The 23863-nt window shown below is 35.6% G+C and overlaps 1 protein-coding gene across 1 annotated transcript in view; it reads right to left on the reverse strand.

The window, feature by feature from the left end:
* Cdh19 (cadherin 19) overlaps positions 1–23863 on the reverse strand; it is a 106287-nt gene that overhangs the window by 17804 nt on the left and 64620 nt on the right. Inside the window, exons 6-9 of the mRNA XM_008840673.2 lie at positions 22367–22551; positions 21400–21653; positions 14388–14509; positions 74–195 (exon numbers count right to left, since the gene is read on the reverse strand). Coding sequence (XP_008838895.1) covers positions 74–195; positions 14388–14509; positions 21400–21653; positions 22367–22551 — 683 coding nt within the window. The remainder of the gene's footprint in view (positions 1–73; positions 196–14387; positions 14510–21399; positions 21654–22366; positions 22552–23863) is intronic.

Below are 23863 nucleotides of genomic sequence, written 5' to 3' on the forward strand. Positions count from 1 at the left end.
ATTTATTATCTAGTCAGAGAATAAAAAAATGGAACAATATATTGCTCTGATTTGATTAATTATTATTTCTTACCTCACCAGATTCAGCATTTTCACAAACATAGCTCTCATAGTATTTAAATAACTCAGGAGCATGATCATTGACATTAAGAACTTGCACATACACAGGAACTGAGGAGAATTGCTGTGTGTTATCTGCAAATCAAACACGCAGAATGAAATAAATTTCTTTATGTTAAAAATCATGAAATGCATTGTATTAGTGTCTATTTGACATATTGATATTTTTACTTGAAGAAAACTAATGATGGCATAGCTATGTGATTCACATATTTGTCGACAACAAAGGCAAGAAAAATAAAATCTATGTTCAATTCAAGCATTGCTTACTCTTTACATTTACATGCTGTGTTCTATATTATCTGATGAGAAAACAAGCAGGAAAAAACGTTGCTCTCTGGACAACAAGCTGGCCTTCAGAGACAGTGGAAGTGTCTGTATCAATTCAGCCCGTTTGTAGTGAAAATAACAATTATTGCCCTCATCCAAGTTCTGATATTAGCATTGGGAAATTAGTTTATGAGTTGCCCAAGAATGTGAATGAAAATTATTCATAATGCCACAGCACTAAACATCTTGCATGAACTATTCGAACTAGACCATAAAGTTTAAAAGCAAAAATGAACAGGTAATACAGCGTGAAAACAACTTTTAAAAAGCAATGATGATAAAGTCTATCTATATTTTTATTAAAAGTTTGAGTTGGGAAGATCATCTAAATGAGAAAGGAAATATAGAAAATACAAAGAAAGGAATGGGTATCTAAATATGTTTTTAAAATTGCAGAAACAAGGAACAGCATAATGGACTGTGTGGAATACATAGAGGTGCACATTTATAAATGTATGTATATGTAACAATAGTAATCCAACAAGAGGATCAAATTGAGTGGGCATGGGAAGACATGGGATGAGTTAGAGGGAGAACTTGAAGGGGTCTGGAAATGATGTAAATAGAATACTCATGTATGAAATACAAAATAAACTATTAAAAAAATCAATAGTTCATCAACATCTCCTCCCTCTGAGACTAGGCCCAGTACTCAGTGCTCATGGTCAGTACCAGCCTAGGGAGTTAATCAGAACCACACCCAGCCTAGTCCTTTGAGACTGAAGGCCCTAAAGTTGCTTTCTCCAGATCAGCCTGCTGAGTTATTCAGAACATATCCATTCTATTGCCATCTCCCCACACACAGTCCTAGCTATGATTTCCTACCTCACATGCCAGAGATGCAGTAATAGTTCAATATATGTAAACCAATGCATGCAAGAAATCATAAAAATGAACTTAATGACAAAAGTCACATGATCATCTCAATAGATTCAGAGATGGCCTTTTATGAAGTCCAACATATCTTCATGATAAACAACCCTAGTGGGAATTGGACTGGATGGATCATACTTCAACATAATTAAGGTTATATACAACAAACCAACCTCCAACATCGTTCTAAATGGAGAATTCAAAGAAATATCACTAAAAGAAGTCTCTGAACAAACTATTTTAAGATTTCATCTTACCCCAGACAAATTGGCTAAGATTAAGAAAACTAATGACAACGAAGACTCCTGAAGATGGAGGAAAAGGCGAACTCTCTTCCTTTGCTGTCAGGAGTGCAAACTGGTGTAGCCACAGTGAAAATTAATGTGAATCCTGTAAAAATTATAAATAGAACAAGTTGTTCCACTATTTTGCATATACCAAAAAGGGAGTTACTTTTACTGGAGAGGTATGAATGACAGATAGACAGGTGGAAAGAAAGAAAAAGATAAGTAATACTTAGGTGGTGTGAAAATCCCAAGGGGAAAGTACTGGTTCACAAGCCTACTGATAAACTGCTACAAAGATACTTGCTCAGCCATGTCTATTGCTGCCTTTTGCAAAATAGCTAGGAAAGAAAAACAGTTTAAATGCCCCTCAACTGATGAATGGATAATAAAAATGTGATACATTTATACAATGAAGTTTTAATCATCTTAAAGAAAAATGAAATTTTAAAGTAAATAGATTGAACAAGAAACTGTTAGAAAGTGAGGTAACCACAACTCAGAATACAAGCTACACAAGTTCTCCATCTTTTGTGGACACTAGCTCCAAATTCTTAGATGGGAGTACGTATCACAAAATAAGTTCAGGATCCAAGGTTATAGAAAGGATTGTTGATGGGAGAGAGGAAAAAGGAGTTTCAGTGAGGGAATAGTATGAGACAGGTGATATTAAGGGGAAATGGGGGAAATGAGTGGTATTTTACCTGGGGAGGAAGGAGAGATGGCTATACAGAAGGAGAATGAGAAAAGAGAAATAAATAATGTTTAGGTGGTGTGAAGACCAAAGGGACATGTAGTTTTTTTTTTTTTAATAAGCTTACTGAAAAATACTCATATGATATATGTGTGTGCATGTGGTCAGCTGAGCTATATAACAAATATCACAGTGCCAGGCAAGGAAAACCTCCTTTTGAACTGTAGTTCAGTGTAGTCCAAGAGAGTCCTAAAATAATACAGGCTACTGCCACAGCCCTGGGATACTTCTGAGAAGAGGTGTAAGTTTTATGCATGTGGTTATAATGCAATGTGCTTGCAGACATGACTGTTAGGTTCAAAGAAAACTATACAATAAACACTGGTTTTTGATATAGTTCAATTTTTCAATGTAATAGCTATGTTTAAATTATTATCTTACATATGGGGGAATATAAAACAATGAAATCTGGTAAATAATACAGGTTATTTAACCAGAAAATAGGTGGGAAAATAATTTTTTGTATTTTCATTTTAAAAGGAGCAGTATGGAATGGGGTTGGAGACAATAGGCTTTGGGATTGCATAGAAATGTGATTCATCTGTCCTTATCACCTAGAGATGGGGGAGTAAATCGTAGGGTCACAGGTTTATATTCTGTGAAATAAGAATAAAATTAACATGTTTTTAAATATGTGTTTTAAAAATACTATTATGTGGCACATTTTTTCACAGAACATTGAGATCTACCAATTTTGACAGAACCCCAAAACAGCAAAAGAAAAACTTAATGAAATGTAATCCCACAAGTATCACATATATTATCAGTTACCTTAAAAACAAGGTGTTCTGTAAATGAATATGTGGAGGTACACTTAAGAAGGAAAGCTAGGGTCTATTTTCTTGGTCTATTATATGATTCATAAATTTCTTTGTCATTGTTATTTTATAGTTGTGGGGCCTGAGGCCAGGGGCGAGGCAGGATGGCGCCTAGAGGAAACGGCCAGGGTGTGATCAGACTTGTTTGGCGCCTAGAGAAAACAGCCAGAACATGGCCAAACTTGTTTTGAAGAATCGCTGATTGGCTCCTGCCATTTCCTTGCATCCTGACAGGGCGTGATCACCTTGAGAACACTATGCTGTGCTATGGAAATTAGACTGCATGCTCAAGTTCACATTTAATATGATTGGACACTTGGTTGGGAGGGGATTTTTCTTTGTGGTTTTTGCCTTCATAAGCCCTGTAACGCCTGTAAAAAATGAGTTCCTGCTTGACTGGCTCCCTGTGGCATCTGATTTTCTCCTAGGGAGGCTGCGGGTAACGGGCGACAGCTCATTTCCCATTCCCTGGTTCCTGTGTCGGGGCAGGATCCCCGACATCTGGCGCCCAATGTGGTGCCCGAAGACCACTCGGACCCGCTATGGGAGCTGATCTCTGGGGCTAATTGGGTGAGTATGGAGGGAAGTGAGATCCCAAGAGATGGGTAACGCAATGAGTAAAAGTGAGGACTCAGCCCTCACGGCGCAGAGACATGCTGAGATCCAGGGGCTTAGAACAGTCCAATTCCTCGTCAAAGAAGGTCTGGGAGGCCGCCCTGCATCTCACTCCCTGGCTGTCCACCAGCAATTTATTCCAGTGGGCTACCTGGGACCGGCTTGAACAACTGGCTCCCAAAGCAGAGATCAAGGTCGCAGGGGAAGATCAATGGATCGCATTTGATGAGGAGAGAGCCCAACGATTGAAAGTGAAGCACATACTATGGAGTCATCTGGAAGGGAGTGGGGTGATGAGAATGGGGAAGATAAACGGGGGACCCCGGGGGGTCGGGATGAGCATGAGGGAAAGGACTCTTGGGGTGGGGGACACTGATCTAATCCCCATAGGAGCTCTTTGCTCCCATGAGACTGGTCCAGGCTTTCCCGGTAAACATCAACCACGGACCTCAGCACCCAGCCGCCTGGTACCCTTGGGAGGCTAAAGATCTTAAAGAATTAAAGAAGGCGGTGGCTGAGGTTGCCTCGGGTCCCCTGGGTCAGCACCCTTCTCCAGGGCTTGGTATATCAACCCTGTATGGCCAAAGACTGAATGGATCTAGCCAAAGCAGTCCTCCTCAGCCCCTTGTTTATTAAATGGGCAGCACTTTACCGAGAGGAATGTCGGGACCAGGTGGAAAATAACCATGCCCCCAACCCCCCTGTCCCTATCACTTTCAGCACGCTGACAGGGAACACAGACGCCTTTGCCATGGGCACCCCGCAGACAGTACTTCTGCCAACATATACAGAACAAGTCAGGGCCTTTGGCCTCAAGGCCTGGCATATGTTGGATATGGGCCCTATGGAGTCACCCATATCGGAGATCCATCAAAGCTCAGGGGAGCCATTACATGAGTTTGTAGATAGGGTTGAAAAGAGTCTAAGGAGAAAGTTTCCCCCTGGGCCACTCAGAGAACAGTTCATAAAAATGCTAGTATGGGACCGTGAACGCCAACCATAAGGTCGCCTGAGGGGGGTTAAAGGACCATTCCATGAGCAGCTGGCTTGTGGCAACAAAGGACATATGGACCAAAACAAAGGCGACTGAGGCTATGGCCGGGGTCCTCAAGACACAGACAGAGGCTCTAGCTACAGCCTTTAGAGAAGCCCTCACAGGCCTTGGGCTGCAGGATAGGCACCCCAGGGCTGAGGTCCAGAGATGTTTTGGGTGTGGCCAGACCGGGCACCTAAAGAGAGACTAACTGCAAGGGAAAGCCCCTTTCAAGGTGGAGGGAGACAAGCCCAGGGCCCCGTGCCCACGTTGCCGCAAGGAGTTTCATTGGAAAAAGGACTGCCAGTCCAGGTATGATGTGGAGGGCAAACCTTTAAACTAGGTTTGGGGCAACCCCCAGCCCCATCACCAAAAGGGGGAGGGCGCACAGGCCCTGGAGGGCCCACTGCCCACTGGACAGTCCCTATCATCCCAGGGCTCCGCCCTAAGATAGACATCTTTATAGATGGGCAGAGGCTCCAAGACATTATTGACACTGGGGCAGATAGAACCATCCTGAGGAAGGAAGAAGTCCCAGGAAGGTGGCCCCTAGACCCTGGCTCACAGGTGATGGGTGTCATCGGCACCATTCCATTATGGGAGCTTAAGAACTGGCTTTGCTGGCAGGACCCAGATGGTACTAAGGGGGAGATCAGACCTTTGGTGGCTGAGGTGCTTTCCTACAACCTGTTCAGGAGAGACCTCCTGTGGGGGGGTGACTTTGTGACCACGGACAATAGGGAGTTAATCAAGGGGCTCCTCGATGATGGGGAAATGAACAGGGTTAGACACCCCCATGACCTCTTTCAAACTACAGTGGGGAGGAGTCCGAGTCTTCCCAGGTCCACCCCCAATCCTAGAGGCCACATTTTTGTTAATCTGGCATGCAGAGCCTTGACACATCCTTAGCTGCTGCAAATGTGTTGCCCTGCAGTATTTCTCCTCATACTTCACTGTTTAATGAGACAGAAAACTCAAAATCCAGAAACAAGTCCACTTGCCAATGGTCCCTCAGAGAATTCAATGTACTGTAAATAAAAATAGAAACCACGTCTTCCAATTTGCTCTGTCAGGTGCTTACCATTAAATGTTGTGAGCTGTATGATAAATATATGCTTGCAACATTTAAAAGCCAAGCAAGTCATCAAAAATATTGGAATTCTATGTAAAACCAGTTATAAGAAAGTTGCATATAATGATAGCTTCTATTCAGAATTTTAGTATTTTGCTATGCTTCATTAAGTCCAATGACAAAAGGTCAACTATATTGACAATTTTCATATGATATTCAATATTTTAAGCTTTAATTAATGACTGGTGATTTAAGTGATTGATTCACAATTTAAAGGAAAATATCTAGACTGCAAATTCCTACTGTTCCCGTTTACCAGTGACCCCAGCTCTTCCTAACTCTGCCTTCACTTTGGAATTCAACTGTCCCAATAGGCTGCGCACCACAGATTCTCCAGAGCCCCCACATGGCCTGGAGACCCAGCCAACAGCACAATAATGATTGGATTAGAGAGCCAGGAAACACTACTCACTCTTATTGTGACTCCATTCCTAGCACCAAAAAATGATCTGAATAGTCATGTCAACCTTTCATGAACTTGGAAAAATTAACAATGAGAATCTACTAACTCCACATTAGGTTTGCTCCTTGCTGTAGAAGTTCTCATATCTCCAGCTGTGGGGGGAAGACATCTGACATTCCAGCAGCACACAAACACAGAATTACTGCAAGACTAAATACTAAGCACCATTCAGCTTATTCACATCCTGAGACATTGAGTATCTCCAGCTGTGGGGAGAACACATCTGACATTCCAGCAGCACACAAACACAGAATTACCGCAAGACTAAATACTAAGCACCATTCAGCTTATTCACATCCTGAGACATTGAGGTAAGAGCAAGTCAAGATCCAGACACTTTCTCAACAAAGGAGAGACCAAATATTCATACCAGGAAACACTTCCAATGACCAAACTGCAGATGCTTAGGTCCAATCACTAAAACATAAGCAAAATGAATAACTCAAACAATACATCTTCAAAAATTAGTACTCCCTCTGCAATGTCCCCTGAAAAGAATAACTTACTTGAGGCACAAGAGAATGATTTCAAAATATAAATTATATTTGTGGTCAGTGAATTCAAAGAAGACATACATAAATTCAGAATAGAAACCATGAAAATACAAGCATGGCCATATGAATAGAATAAACAATTCTAAGAATGGAAATTGAATTTAATAAATAGAATCACATTGAAGAAAGAATATTAAGCCTGAAGACATCATAATAGAATTGGATCATTCAGTCAGAGAAAACATTAAATCTAAAAAAACAAACAAAAAACTCAGGAACAGAATGTTCAGGAACATTGGGATACTATAAAAGGACCAAATTTATTAATCATAGATATAGAAGGATAAGAAACTCAGGTTGAAGCACAAAAAATATTGTAAACAAATCCATAGAGAAAACTACCCAAATCTAAGAAATGAAATGCCTATCAAGTCCAAGAGGTATACAGAATACCAGATACAGGATCAGAAAAGAAACTAAAGACATCTCATAATATTCAAAATGCTGATTGTAAAGAAAAAAGAAAAAAATTCTGAAGTCTCCAGGATAGAAAGAAAAAAATCACACATAAAGTCAGTCTTATCAGAATAATACCTGACTTTTCAATGCAGTGCTAAAATCCAGAAGGGCACGGAGAGACAGTCTACAAATTCCTCAGAATCACAGATACCATCCCAGGCTTTTATTCCCAGAAAAACGCACAGTTATAATAGAAGAAGAAAAAAAAACTTTCCATGATCTAGACATATATTTAAAAAACGTATGTCCATGGGACGGAATAGATGACTCAGTGGTTAAGAGCACTGACTGCTATTACAGAGGTTCCCAGGTTTGCTTCCCAGCACTCACATGGCAGCTAACAACTGTCCATAACCTCAGTTCCAGGGTATGCAATACTCTCTTCTGAGCTCCACAGGCATTGTAGGACAGAGGTGCACTTACATACACAGAGGCAAAACATTCATTAACATTAAAATAAAAATAATAAATAAAATATTAATAAAATCATGTCCACTAAGGCAAGTCTATAAGAGAACAAGGCATAAACAATTCAGGAACAGTTAAACAACATAAAAAGCAGAGGAAACAGTACCACCCTAAAACAACATATTAATAAATGATGGTAATACCTTAAATATTAGCAGGCTCAATTCCCTAATAAGAAGACACAGATTAAATGATTGGATTAGAAAACAGGATCCAGCTTTGTAACTGCCTCCAAGAAACAGACTTCATCTTAATGATTGACACCTTCTTATGGTAAATGGATGGGAAGTGGTATTACAAAGCAAATGAAATTAAGAAACAAGCAGGCATATCTATTCAAATATTGTGAAACAGACTTTAAACTAAAACCAGTAAGAGACTTATGAAAGGGCATTTCATACTCATTAAGTGAAAAATTAATCAAGACAATATTACAATCCTAAACATATATACACAAAATACTGGAGCACCAAATCTCATAAAAGAAACACTCTTACATCAACAACAAGAGATTGACTCCCAACACTATGAGAGTAGGTGACTTTATTATCCTACTTTCACCAATAGGCAGGTAATCAAGATGAAAATGAATTAGAGAGACCTTGGAGTTAAATGACATAAATCAAATAGACTTCACAGATATTTATAGAACATTTCCCCCAGACATTAAAGAAAACACTATATTCTCAGCAGTTCATAGAACTTTTTCCAAAATTAACCACATATTAAGACACAAAGAAGTGTCAAAAATTTAAGAAAATTGATATAGCATCCTGTATCCTACCTTATCAGAAAGGAGTAAACCAGAGTATCAGAAACAATATAAACTGGAAAAAATACCAAACTCATAGAAACTAAACAACACAGTAATAAATGAAAATTGGGACAATGAAGAAATCAAGAAGGAAATTTAAAAATTCCTAGAATGGATTATAAATGAAATCACAACATACCAAAATCACATGATAAATCAGTCCTAGGAAGAATGTTTATAGCATTAGGTGCGTACATAAGAAAATCAGAGATGGGTCATAGTAACAATTTAATGACACACCAGAAGATATTAGAAAAAGAGCAAGAAACAATCCAAAAGAGTAGATGAGACTAAATAATCAAATTTGGGGCTGAAATTAATGAAATAGAAGCAAAAAAAATCAATAAACAAAAACTTGGTTGTCCAAAGAATAAAAAACACAAAAACTCATCTAGTCAAATTAACCAAAAGAGAGAATATACAAATTAATAAGATCATAGATGATATGGAAACATCATAGAAGATACTGTGGAAATTCATAAAATTTAAAAACATATATTCCACTAAACTAGAAACTCTAAAAAAATGGAGGAATTTCTAGAAATGAATGACATACAAATATTAATCCATGATGACACAAAATGTTTAAATTCACCAAAAACAATGATACAGAAAGAGTCATTAAACATGTCTCAACTAAGTAATGCCCAGGATGAGATGGCTACAGCACAGAATTCTAACCAACTTTAACCAATTATTTCTCAAATTATCCCTCAAATTAGGAAAGGAAGGGACATTAACAAATTCTTTTTATGAGGACAACCATAAAAAACAAACAAACCGGGCATGGTGGCCCACACTTTTAATCCCAGCACTTGGGAGGCAGAAGTAGGTGAATACCTGTGAGTTCAAGGCCAGTCCGGTCTACATAGCGAGTTCCAGGTCAGCTATGACTACAGGAAGACCTTGTCTCAAAAAGACCATAAAAACAAACAAACAAACAAACAAACTGGGCATGGTGGCCCACACTTTTAATCCCAGCACTTGGGAGGCAGAAATAGGTGAATACCTGTGAGTTCAAGGCCAGTCCGGTCTACATAGCGAGTTCCGGGTCAGCTATGACTACAAGAAGACCTTGTCTCAAAAAGACCATAAAAACAAACAAACAAACAAACAAACAAACAAACCAATAAAAAAAGGTTAATTATAATCATCCCCTGATGAACATAGACACAAAAATTTTCTGTGAAATACTTGGAAGCCAAATGGAAGAGCACATCAAGAAAATTATCCACCATGCTCAAGTTGATTTCATCCCAGAAATGTAAGGATGTTTCAGTACACATAAATCAAAAATATAATCCATCATATAATTTGAATCAAGAACCAACTACCTGATCATCTCATTAGATACAGAAAAGGCTTTTGACAACATACAACATGTCTTCATAATAAAAGTCATGGAGAATCTCGGGGTATAGGAGACCTATCTCAGCATAGTACAGCTAATATACTCTAAACGCACAGCCAACATCATACTAAATAGAGAAAAACTCAAAGCATTTCCTTAAAATCAAGAACAAGAGAAGGATGACCACTCTCTTCATTCTTATTCAGTATTGTGCTCGAAATTTTAAGTAGCACAGTAAGTGAAGGAGATAAAGGGGGCACAACTAGGAAGGGGTCAAAGCATCATTCTTTACAGATGATATGACACTGTACATAAAAGGTCCTAGGGAGTTTACCAGAGAAGTCCTGAAAAATACATTTAGCAAAGAAGCAGACTACAAAATTAGCACACAAAAATCAGTAGTATTCCTATATATGGAAAACAAACACACCAATAAAGAAACTAGGGAAACAATTCCATTCATAATAAGCTCAAAAAATATAAAACACCCATGAATAATTCCAACCAAGGGATTGCAAGACCTACATAGTAAAAATTTTAAGACATGGAAGAAAGAATTTTAAGAATATACCAAAAGGTGGAAATATTCTCCAGGCTTATGGATCAAGAAGATTAATATTGTGAAAACAGTGAATCTTTCTGTGCAACTTAGAATTCAGTGCAATACTCATTAAAATTCCAATACAATTCTTCATAGAAATTGAAAGACTAACTGGCCATGAGCAGAGATCAAGGGGTTTCAGAATGCTTAATTATGAATAGGACACATATATCAAACTTTGCCTTCCAAAGCTCAGGGATGTTACAGAAGAGGACACAGAGAAATAGTGTAATATCCAGAGTTGGTGATGACCATAAGAGACAGAGCTTTTCAGACAGCTGGTCAGTGGCTTATATGAACCCACAGCAATTGTTATAAAAACCAAAAAGATCAAGGACCTCATCATAACACGTAATGCCCTGAATCACATAAAGGGGAAAGTAGGCAATATATTGGAAATTATAGGCACAATTTTCTGAACAGGACTCCTATAACAGAAACATTGTGTCCAGTAGTTGACAATGTGATCTCATTGAAACTGAAATTTTCTGTTCAGCAAAGGATGCAATCATTCTAGTTAGGAAGCAACCTATAGAATGGGAAAAGAAGTTCTATCAGCTAGATCTCTGATAGTGCTTTAGTAGCTAGAATAAAAAAGGAATGAAAAGAGTTAAAAATAAAAAAAATTAAAAATGAGAGCAAAGAAATTAACAAGGAGCTCTCAAAAGATGAAACACAATGTCTGAGAAATATTTTTTTTAATGTTCAACATCTTTAGGCTAGTGAAATGCAAATTAATATCACTTTGAGATTCCATCTTACTCCAGTCAGAATGGCTAAATAAAAAATAAATAAGGACAAAGTCTAGATAAGATTAGTGGAAAGGTCAACACTTAATCACTACTTGTGGGAATGCAAACTCGTACAACCACTATGGAAATCAGTGAGAAGATTCCTCAAATTCTAGAAACAGATCTACTAGGAAACACCACCATATCACCTTTGGCTTTATACCAAATTATTCTGCATCTTCCTACATAAATACCTGTTCATCCATGTTCATTGCTGCCCTATTCAAAACAGCCATGAAATCGAAACAACATAGATTTTTTGATTGACTGATGAATAGATACTAAAAGTATGGTAGATTCACACAATGGTCAATTACCTGTTAAAAAATGAAATGAACAAATTTTCAGGTAAATGGATGGAACTGGAAACATTCATAATGTAACCCAGGCCCAGAAAAACAAATAATGCATGATCTCAATTGTTAAGAGGATTCTAGCTTTGAATCCTTAAATAAGTGTGTTTAAAAAAAAATCCATAAAGGCCAGGAAAACAATAAAAGACCATGGAGGGGGGCATGCAGCCTTCATTGGAAGGGAGATAAAATGCAGTGATATAAAGGACATAAGAGAAAAATAGAGTAGGAATGGCTAAATAGGGTGGGCAACAGAAGGGCAAGGTAGAGGAGAGTGTATGGGTGAGATCACTAACACTAAAGGCCAACAGCAAAGGCCATATGAAAACAAACCTATCACAATAGAATCTTCCAAAATATATACATAAACAACATAAAGAGGAATTAAAGGTATTGATGCTATAATAAGGGGCATTGCCCCTCCCACACACCATAGCGTAGCAAAGAAAGTTCCAATGTCAGGAATGGACTCTCTTTTGAAACTGTTATCCAGGGGTCCAATAAATCCATAAACAATATTGACAATTGCCTTTGCTCTTGGCCATCCATGAGAAATTTATGAAAAGACCTTATTGCAGAAGAAACTACAAATGTGTTGCAGAATGAACAAGGAAATATCATGCTAATACAGATTTCAGAAATTCATCACCACTACCTAGCTTTCATAGTTATAGAAGGTGTTATACGTGCTAAAGAATAGGGAAGAAATCGTCCACCTTACCCAGCTGAATATTGTGAGCTATGTGAACAACTAACCTAGGAACATATGCCCACTAGTGCAAAAGTGGCACAATTTTAGCAGAGCAACCAACCACTTTCTGTGTTTATATAAAGTCTACTTCAATAGATTGAGCCCAGCACTAACACTCATATAAAGCCTAGGAATCTCTGGCTAGACAGGTCACAGTACATAGGAGTCTTCTGCTACTATTATTCTGCTAAATTGACATGATATTAAATTAACTCTTAATGACTTGTTACACCCCCAGATTAATGTATCTCTCAACTTTCATCAGAGAAGTTCCCTCATGTTGCAGATCGTGTTTAATATGGACACAGGCAATTGTCCAAAAATAAGAGACTGAAGAGTGCTTATTACTCAATAGGACACCATAGTGAATCTGTTTCCTAATCACTGGGATCATTGTGATAGAGGTGGAAGAAAAATTGCAAGATCCAAAGGCTCTGGATGAATACAGGGAATCAGTATTTCCCAGACAATTGAGTGCTCAGAGCAATGGTGACCAGCATTCACAAGATCCACTTAAGCTGAAGCCAGACATACTCCTAGCATAGAAATGGGGAAGTGGCTAAGAAGATCAAATCCCAGTTGAAGAACTATTGACAACTGATAGCTGCTGGAATGGGGAGAATCAGTTTTCTCTAAAGGTGAGATGCTGGGCAGGTTAACCAGGTTCCAGTGGATGCCACCCCAAGGAGATTTGGGAAAATAAATTTGACTTAATTGGCCTTAAAATAGTACTTACTGAGTTTAATATGGATAAATTGAGATTGGGGTGTTATAGATGATATAAATATATTCTTAGAAATTCATAAACATTTAATAAAATGCCTAAACAACAAACTAGTATGATTGCATCTATTTTCATAATCTGAAAATAAAATAATCTGCCTATCTCTTAATAAAAAGAAGAAAAAGAAAAGAAGGGAAGAAACAACTGGTCACTGTTGATTGTTAAGATGTGATTTTTGGCAAAACTGGAACTGTACGTATAATTTCAAAATGAATTACTGCTTCTCTGATATACAGACCACCAAGCAATGTTATTTATATAATTCATTTCAGTAACATATTCAGGTTGAAATATGATTTATTTTAAATATGTTTTTATTAATGTAAAGATTAATCTTAGTATTTCAACCTAAAAATAGAATGACCATGAGACACTCATGTTCATCTTCTGTAAGTTGTATAAAAATGCATAATTAATCTTACCCTTATATGATTAAAGGGAGAAAGTTTTAAATTCCTCTCAGTAAACTATTTTCATATTAGTGATAAAAAATAACATATCATGTCTCTAAATAGATAATTTAACTAAGAATTCTTAGTCAATTAGTATTATTGCTTTTCAAATGTATTCTTTTCTAATGTATGTAATTTTTGTTGTTGTTAAACATGGCATTTAACAATGAATCCATGGAGAATACATGCTACAAACTTAAAAAATTGGCATGTATTTTTTACTTGTCATATATATATAGAGAGAGAGAGAGAGAGAGAAAGAGAGAGAGAGAGCTATAAAATAATTATAAGGACATATGATTACAATAAATACATCTTGTATTTTAAAGTGCTTTTTTTAAATTGCACTTTTTGTTTTCTTCAAGGAAAAATTACAAAGCATTCATTGGTGAGATTACAGTAAGTTTTTATTAGAGTGTGGTGCTACTAATTTATATTAAGATAATTACATGTATATGAGGTTGCACACAAAATATTTAACTCTAATTCATGCAGCTATTAAAGTAGCTTAACATAAAATTTTGAAATTATGTAATAGTTTGCATAATACAATGAGCCCACTGTGTTGCTCAGAAATGAGTACTTACATGTTTCAGAAGCTGTGGCACTCAGGTTGTACCAAGATCTGACCTCCCTGTCAAGCAGATCTGTGGTGACAATTGTGCCATTATCATTGATATGGAACACTTTGTTTCTGGTGAGAGAATAACTGAACCAAAAGGAAATAAAATTCTTCATGTTATTATTTTTTTAGCAATGCATTGGAGCACTCTCAGACCTTCAGAGAAATTATGAAATGCATACTTTACCTGGATAATCCAACCTGAATAAATTTAATAAAGTATGTCCACATACATCCTTAATGTTAAGTTTGTCTTATATAAAAATGTAAAAATTGTAAAAAACAAACACTGAAAAAAGAAGTGGTGGGTGAAACAAAGGGATTTAGGAATGCATTGAGGTGTTCTAATTGTAAATACATAAAATATGTTAATTGGTGAATGGATTTTTTGAAAAGAAATAGCAAAAGAAACATTTGAAGTGAATAAAATTACAATTAGGTCATGGCAGAAAGGCAGGACTTCAAACATTTATTGTCTTGCTTTGAAGTGAATAAAGTACTTTCTTACTTTAGTGTTACTGGGTTCTTTCTTGTACTAAACTAAAGGCATTGCTTAAATCAGTAAATCAGTTGTATTATTTTGTTTTTTGTTGTTAGTGTGTGTGTGTGTGTGTGTGTGTGTGTGTGTGTTTTGAGGGGCAGGAGCAAGGGGTATTTGGTTTTTGTTTTGTTGTTCTTGTCCTTTTTGACACAGGGTTTCCCTATAGTTCCAGCTGGCCTGGCTCTCACTATGTAGACCAGGCTGGCCTGGACCCCACATAGATTTGCCTGTCTCTCTGTTTCAAGAGTGCTGGCACCAAAGATGTGCAATACCATCCTGTGCTATCAGTATTAGTGAATTATTTTATAGTACTGGACTGCTGACATCTCAGAAATGCTTATTTCTAGCTATTTAACTTAAAAAATTATAACACTTAGTGAAAATAAATTTCCTTTGTAATGCATATTGGCATGCAGTTATTGCAGGAAATTAATTTTAGCTACTACAAATATTTGAAATCTACTATCCTGTCTTTTCCGGATATACATATTGATTATGTATTTCATTTAGCATGCATAGAAAGAAGCTGGCATATATATTTTCTCATGTAAAAGTCTGAATAATGGTCTCACATCGACCACAAAAGAAGCATTCCAGGGGCTCAGAATGTTTCATGAAATAAGTAATAATAAAAATGAAGGAGTAGCAATATTTCTGGCTTACGTGACTTCATCACACACATTCATGAAAACTTTCCTGAGACCGCAAGGAGGATTGCCATAATTATGTGGTGGGTATAAGAATAATTTAATCTTGAACTGACAGTTTTCTAAAAATATTGTACTAATTTATATCTTGGTTTTCCAGGAGAAGATTAAATAGGAATTAGTGAGAATCAGGCTTTAGAAGAGTTCAATTTTAGATTCATTCAATGCGAAGTTATTTAAAACATTTTACTTTAATATCCACAAGTGGGTGCATTTCTCACTAAACAGATTTGTTGGCAGAATGAAACAGTACTTTAATGGTTGCTATTTTGTATTTAACATCTAATCTTGTTTCTATAAAACCATTCCAAATAAAGCCAATTATAAGCTTGATGAGAAATTATGGTTTCTCATAGCTTAATAAGCATCTGTTAGAAATTAGGAAGAAGAGCCAAGACCACAATAAATAGATTTTGATCCCATAGGAAATTTAAACTAGAAATAAAAACAGATGTAGGCTTCTAAGAAAAGTAGCTAAGCTAGCAAAGATGGGCAATGTGTGTGGTTTTCCTTGCTTCCTTCTAGAACCTGTAATTCTGAAAATGTAACTATTTTTTTTCCATTTTCAGTATCGTTTCACAAAATGAAATATGTTGGCATTGACAACAGTTGAAATTTTAAATACACGTATTTCCCTTGACTACAGTTTCTTATTAATTTTGAGAATAAAAGTCTACCCCTGTAACACAGGCTAGTGTAGAACTCACTGTGTTGTACAAACTGTCCTCCAACACACAGCAATCCTTCCTCAGACTCACAAGTGGTCAGATTACACACATGAGCACTGTACTTGACTTCTCTTTACTTTTATAAATTAGGGAATAATGTCAGAAAATCTAACAGTAATAAGTGGTGTTCTTTTGACTTGCCTTATTGTCATTGCATTATTGTCAGTCACAAGTATCATTAGTAAATCTCTCACCAATTTGATTAAAACTATATGATGAAACGTGATCACCATAAGGGAGAAAAGCAATCAATAGTCTTGCCCAGAAAAATGACTGGCCCAGCAAAATATGCCTAATGATGTATAGTGGCATTTTTATCTTGGGAGGGACATGCCCAAATAATAGGAGATAATTCCTACCAGTACTGTAAACCTAGTCAACTATAAGTGGATGGAGAGTGCATAGACCCTAGGGGAAAACCTAGTACTGTACCTTTCCTAAGTCAATATAACTTCTAACTGTAGTCTAGAAATTTATTCTTATGCCCACAGACAAGTGTATCTCTCACCCCTCACCAAATATGCATCTTTTTGCAACAGAGGGAAAATATTAGAGATTTGCAAGCTGTAAAAATGCATATAATATGTAAATATGATGTGTTTATCCCTAATACTTCTCCAATGCAACCACTATACCTAAGGCTCAATGATTATGAGGGAAGAAGGTGCAGATATTTTGCAAGTGGCAGAGACACAGGACACCTGCTTCTAGATAGTGTCTTTGAGACATGGCAGGGAAGCTGCACCAATGAAACCACAATGTGGTTTCCTAAATAAGACCTTCATGATGACAAACCAGTTGACATGCCAATGTCAGTGGGGGAAATTTCATGATGCTCAACCCATAGATGAAGATATACAGGAAATCAGTAACTGCTGAAGAAGGGAGAATCAGTTTTCCTCCAGGAATGAGCACCCTGATAGATTTTCCATTCAAAAGGATGCAGCCCTAAACATGTATATACATGGACTCCTTAGGTTGTGGTAAATACATTACCATAATTACTAAAGAAGTCATAAAATTTAGAGTGTGTAGAAGGAATGTAAGAAGAGTTAGGAGGTGAGGGAGGATTTGAAATGATGTAACTACAATACTCATGTAAAACACTAAAAAAAAAATCTAAGAGAAGAAATAAGATCACATAATGAAAAACTATGGCAGAACACAGGTGGCAGAAACAGGTTTACTAAGGCCTCAAATAGTGTAGTTATCAAATAAAAATCATGAACTATTTAACACTTTAGCATACCAAATATGGTATCTAGTCTCAACAAATATCTATGTTTTCTAACAACAAAGTTTCGATAATTTGTAAAAAGTCCTTTATCAGTTTCAATTTGTTCAAAAACTTTTATCAAGATCCATACATTGCATTTTGATATCCATGAAAGTCCTGGCAATGGTACCATTAGCTGGCTGTATAAAAATATACTCTCAGCATACTTATGTCTCTCTCTCTCTCTCTTGCCTTCTAAGTTTTCTGGTATCTTATGTCAACAAATTATCGATTGATTTCCACATGTGCAGTCCCATGCTCTAGCACTTGCTAAAACACAAGCACATACACAATAAATACAAAATAATTAAACATACATACAGATAGATAGATAAGATAGACAGATGATGATGAAGATGATAGATAGATGATAGATAGGTAGATAGATAGTTAGATAGATGATAGATAGTTGAGAGACAGATGATGATTATAGGTAGACAGACGATAGGTAGATAGACAATACATAGATGATAGATAGATTAGATAGATAGATAGATAGATGATAGATAGATGATAGATGGATAGATGATAGATAGATAGATAGATGATAGATAGATGATAGATAGACATAGATGATTGATGATTGATGATAGATAGGTAGATAGATAGATGATAGAGAGATAGCTATGTATCAGCTATCTATCTATCTGTCTATCAACTATCATCTATTTATGTATTTTTCTATCATCTATATATGTATCTATCTATCATCTATCTATCTATCATCATCTGTCTGCCTATCATTTATCTATTTATTATCTATCTATCTATCTATCTATCCTCTATCATCTATATCATCAGTCATCCATTTATGTATCATGTAGGCATCTGACATCGATCTAACTTTCTATTTATCACCTCTATGACCTAAAACTATCTATCTATCTATCAATCATCTATCATCTATCTATCTATCATTTATCTATCTGTCTATCTATCTATCTATGTATCATCTATCAATCATCTATCATCATCTGTCTATTTATCATCTATCTATCTATCCATGTATTTTTCTATCATCTATCTATTTATCTATCATCCATCTATCTATCATCATCTGTCTGCCTATCATCTCTTTATTATCTATCTATCTATCTATCCATCTATCTTCTATCTATCTATCTATCTATCATCTATCATCTTCTATCATCTATTTATCATCTACCTACCCTTTCACCTACCAAATATTTCTCTATCATCTGTCATCTGTCTACTTAGTACCATTGTGTCTACAGTCTATCAAGTACCTATGTACGTACCTTTTCTTTCTTTCTTTCTATCTATCCATACATTAATCCATCCATCCATCCATCATCCATCTATCTATCTATCTATCTATCTATCTATCTATCTATCTATCTATCTATCTATCTATCTATCCTATCTATCCTCTATCTTCCTCTCTGTCCATCTGTCATCTACCTATCATATATCTATCTATCTATCTCTTAGTCTATCTATCTATCTGTCTGTCTATCTATTTATCTATCACCTATCTATTGATCGATCATCTAACTATCATTCATCTATCTATCATCTTTCTATCATATATCTATCTATCATATATCTATCCATCCATCTACTTATCTCATATATATATATATCATCTATCTATCGTCTATCATCCATCTATCTCTCTATCATCTATCTATCTATCTATCATCTATTAATCATCTATCTATTCATCATTTATCTATCATGCATCTATCTCTCTATCATCTGTCTAGCCATCTATTATCTATCCATCATCAACCTATCATCATCTGTCTATCATCTATCTATCTATCTATCTATCTCTTAGTCTATCTATCTATCTACCTATCTATCTATTTATCTATCACCTATCTATTGATCGATCATCTATCTATCTATCATCATCATCTATCTGTCTATCATCTCTCTCTCTCTATCCATTAATCACCTATCTATCGTCTATCTATCATCCATCTATCTATCGCTCTATCTCTCTATCATCTATCTATCTATCACCTATCTATCTATCCTTCATCTATCTATCCATCTATCATCTATCTATCCATTCCATCATCTTTCTATCATCATCTATCTATCTATCTATTCATCTATCTGTCTATCATCTCTCTCTCTCTATCCATTAATCACCTATCTATCGTCTATCTATCATCCATCTATCTATCGCTCTATCTCTCTATCATCTATCTATCTATCACCTATCTATCTATCCTTCATCTATCTATCCATCTATCATCTATCTATCCATTCCATCATCTTTCTATCATCATCTATCTATCTATCTATATCTATATCTAATATCTATATATATCTGTTATCATCTATCATTGTGGTGTGTGTGCAGTTATCATCTATCCATCATCTATCTCTCTATCATCATCTGTCTATCTATCATCTATCTATCATCTATTTATCATCATCTGTCTGTCTATCATCTATCTATCTATTTATCTATCTCTCTATCTATCTTCATCATCATCATCTGTCTGTCTTTCATCTATCTGTCTATGTATCAGCTATCTATCTACTGTCATCATCTGTCAATCATCTATCTATCTATCTATCATCTACACGAAATATTTAACACTTTAGTATACCAAATATGATATCTAGTCTCAACAAATATCTATGGATAAATAGATGATAGAGAGATAGATGGATGTTAGATAGATGATAAATAGATAGGTGATTAATAGATAGGTAGATAGATAGATGATAGATAGATAGATAGATAGATAGATAGATAGATGATAAGCAGATAGATGGATGACAGATAGACAATAGGTAGATAGATAGATAGATAGATAGATAGATAGATAGATAGATGATAAATGGACAGTTGATGATAGATGATAGATAGATGATAGATTGATAGATGGATGATAGATAGACAATAGATAGTTGATTAAAGATAGATAGGTAAATAGGTAGATAGATAGATAGATAGATAGATAGATAGATGATAAATGGACAGTTGATGATAGATGATAGATAGATGATAGATTGATAGATGGATGATAGATAGACAATAGATAGATAGATAGATAGATAGATAGATCATAAATGGACAGTTGATGATAGATGATAGATAGATGATAGATTGATAGATGGATGATAGATAGACAATAGATAGATAGATAGATAGATAGATAGATAGATAGATAGATGAAAGATAGATGAAAGAGAGAGAGAGAGAAAGAGAGGACTACAGAGCTGGGGAGTGGGTTCAGTGGGTAAAAATCATAAGAACCTGAACCCCAGTAAAGAGATGTGTACCCATACGTACGCCTGTAATTCCAGCTCTGAGGGGAGGCAAAGACAAGATTATCTTTGCTGCCTGCTTTCAGTCACTAGCTCAAATTTCACTGTGAAACCCTGCCTCAAAGGAATAAAGTAGAGAATGATAAAGCAGGGTACTCAATGTTCTCTGGCCTCCACATCTCTCTCCCCCTCCTCTCCTCTCCTTGCTTCTCTACAAAGACAGTGTTTGAATTAATTTAGGGGACCATATCCTATTCCTTACATATTTTTGCATCTGGACCATTTCACTATATGTTGACCCACATTGAACTTTTTTATTTATATGTCTCCATTTCGTTGTTAAAAAAATTCATTAAATACAAGATAGGGAAATATAGTTTACATGTATCCTGTCTTACATTTGCAAAGTGCCTTATTGTTATGATGATGTTTACTCATGTATTAACACATTATAAGTAAATCTAAACACATACCTGATAGGAGAATTTCTTTCATCTGGGTCCATGGCAGATACTATCCCTACAAATGATCCATGTGGCTTTCCTTCAGAAATTGCAAATATATAATATGGAAGGAGGAAAACCGGAGGCTCATCCTCATCTTTCACTTGGACTTTAATGTAGGTTGTGGAGGCATTGGTATGGGCGTGTGCAAGCTGTTCATCCACATGTCGATTTTTAACTTTACCTCTAATACCATAGTGGCTCTGGCGCTCAAAATCCACTTTCTACAAAGAAATTTACAGTGTACAGAAAAAATGGCTTCAGTGACTTAAGAAAATAATTAGGAAAAAGAAATCCTTGTCAGGCAGCTGGGGAGATGGCTCGGTGTTTAGGAGCACTGGCTGCTTTTCAGAGGAAGAGGGTTCGAAGCCCAACACTGACATGGTGAATGACAACCGTGCCTAACTCCAGTTCCAGATAAAACCATGTCTGCTTCTGACCTCCACAAGCATGGGTGTACCCACCTACAGGCAGTCATACACTCATACACTTAAAATTAAAATAATAAATATATATTTTTTAATTTTCATGTCAGCCAAGTTTGTTTTTTATGTATTTTTGTCTATCTGATATTATCCTTAATCAGGCATTAAAGTTTGTATTTTGTCATATACCATAAGATGATTGAATAATTATATTTTTATTTAGAAATAATATTACACATTAATAGACATACATAGATTATAAAATTGCTATTAAGATAATACTTTTCTAAGTTGCCTTTATTTGAAATTATTTTTAAAATAGTTCTACATACAATTTAAGAAATTCTATAAAAATTATGCCTCTCGTATCTTAACTGTCTCCCTAAACTACATACCATGAGCTCTCATTTCAGTGATTAATGAATCAAATGCAACTAACAACTCTAAATAATTACATGTGTTTGATTATATTCTACACTATTCTGCACTTCAAAGAATTCTAATGTATGTACCTTTTTTAGTATAACTATTCCTTCTTTGGTCTCATTATCTGTGATGATGTCAAATGTTTGTGAATTGTCCTCTTCAATGCTGTAGTCCATTTCTGCATTCTCTCCTACATCATCATCATATGCCATAATTTTTCCAATTGCTGTCCCAGTGGGTGCATTTTCAGAGACAGTGAAGCGGTAGAAACCTTTGGAAACAAAATTTCAGGCATTTGCATAAATGTTTTCATTAGAAACTCCTAATCTTTTAAATTTTTTCATGGCATGTAGGAAACCCTAGGCTTTCCTTAATGGTTCTTTGATCTATATTACAGTGTTTCTTTCTGAGAATGGTGTGCATATGTGTATATTTATACATTTTATTCCTTTATCTGAAATAAGAGCATTACTCTAACACCCACATGAAAAATCAAAATTTTCTCTCAAATATATCCTATTACTAACATGTAAACGTAAAACTTTAGTTTATGAGTTCCTTCTCAATGCTATGAATTTATTTTTAACCATACAACTTTCAGAAATCCAATTTTTGAAAATATTTTATTAAATTTTTTTCTTGAATGTTCCCTGATACCTAGTGTCAGTAATAAATTTTAAGTGTAATGTAAAAATGGGACAGAACACAAATCATTGAGCTCTAAGCATGATAGTAAGTCATTGAAGTTTCAACCTGAATTACATTAGCTGTGATAGAAATGTAAAGAAAGACTTATCTAAAAGATTTGGAAAATTAATGCAGTAGATTAAGCATGTCAGAGATGAAGATGACTATATTGACTTAATCATGAGGATATGATGCCAACGAATTTGAAATACATCAATGTAATGACAGATAAACTTTCTGTTTATTTTTTCAGGGAGCAACACATAAAATTAATAAAGAAGTGTACCACTTTAAAGTACCATTCATAATGTGTACTAAGATTCAGGAAACGCTTTTACACCTCGATATTCTAAGAATGACATTTTTTAGAATTATAGAGGAGTACATATAGTAGAATTATTTATGGAGATAAATAATTGGCTCCTTTATAAGAACATAATGTTACTTTATTGATTGTATTTGGAAATTCTGACTTTTTTAAAAAAAATTGGGCAAAATCTTACTTAGATATTGCCAATATTTCACCATTTTATATTTTTAAAATTATTTATTTAGTAACCACATGTTTAGAAGAAGCATTTAATTAGAGTATTATCATATTCAATAACAGTTTCCAGAGCAAAGATGCATCTCTTTCAAAATTAGCTGTAAATTTTTAGGCTCACACTTGAAATAATACAGTTATACAATATTAAATTCACTATAAACCTTAGAAGACATAAAATTGAATGAGGTTTTAACCTTTAAAAATATCTCCGTGTGGCATTTTGGTGCATGCCTGTAGTCCAAGCACTTGGGAGGCAGAGCCAAATGGATCTCTGTGAGTTCAAGGGCAGCCTAGTCTACATAGTTAGTTCCAGGACAGCTAAGACTACAGGAAAACCCTGATTCAGAAC

Source organism: Nannospalax galili, unplaced genomic scaffold, assembly GCF_000622305.1.
Source record: "Nannospalax galili isolate Female #2095 unplaced genomic scaffold, S.galili_v1.0 scaffold298, whole genome shotgun sequence".
In the NCBI taxonomy this organism is placed as follows: Eukaryota; Metazoa; Chordata; class Mammalia; order Rodentia; family Spalacidae; genus Nannospalax; species Nannospalax galili.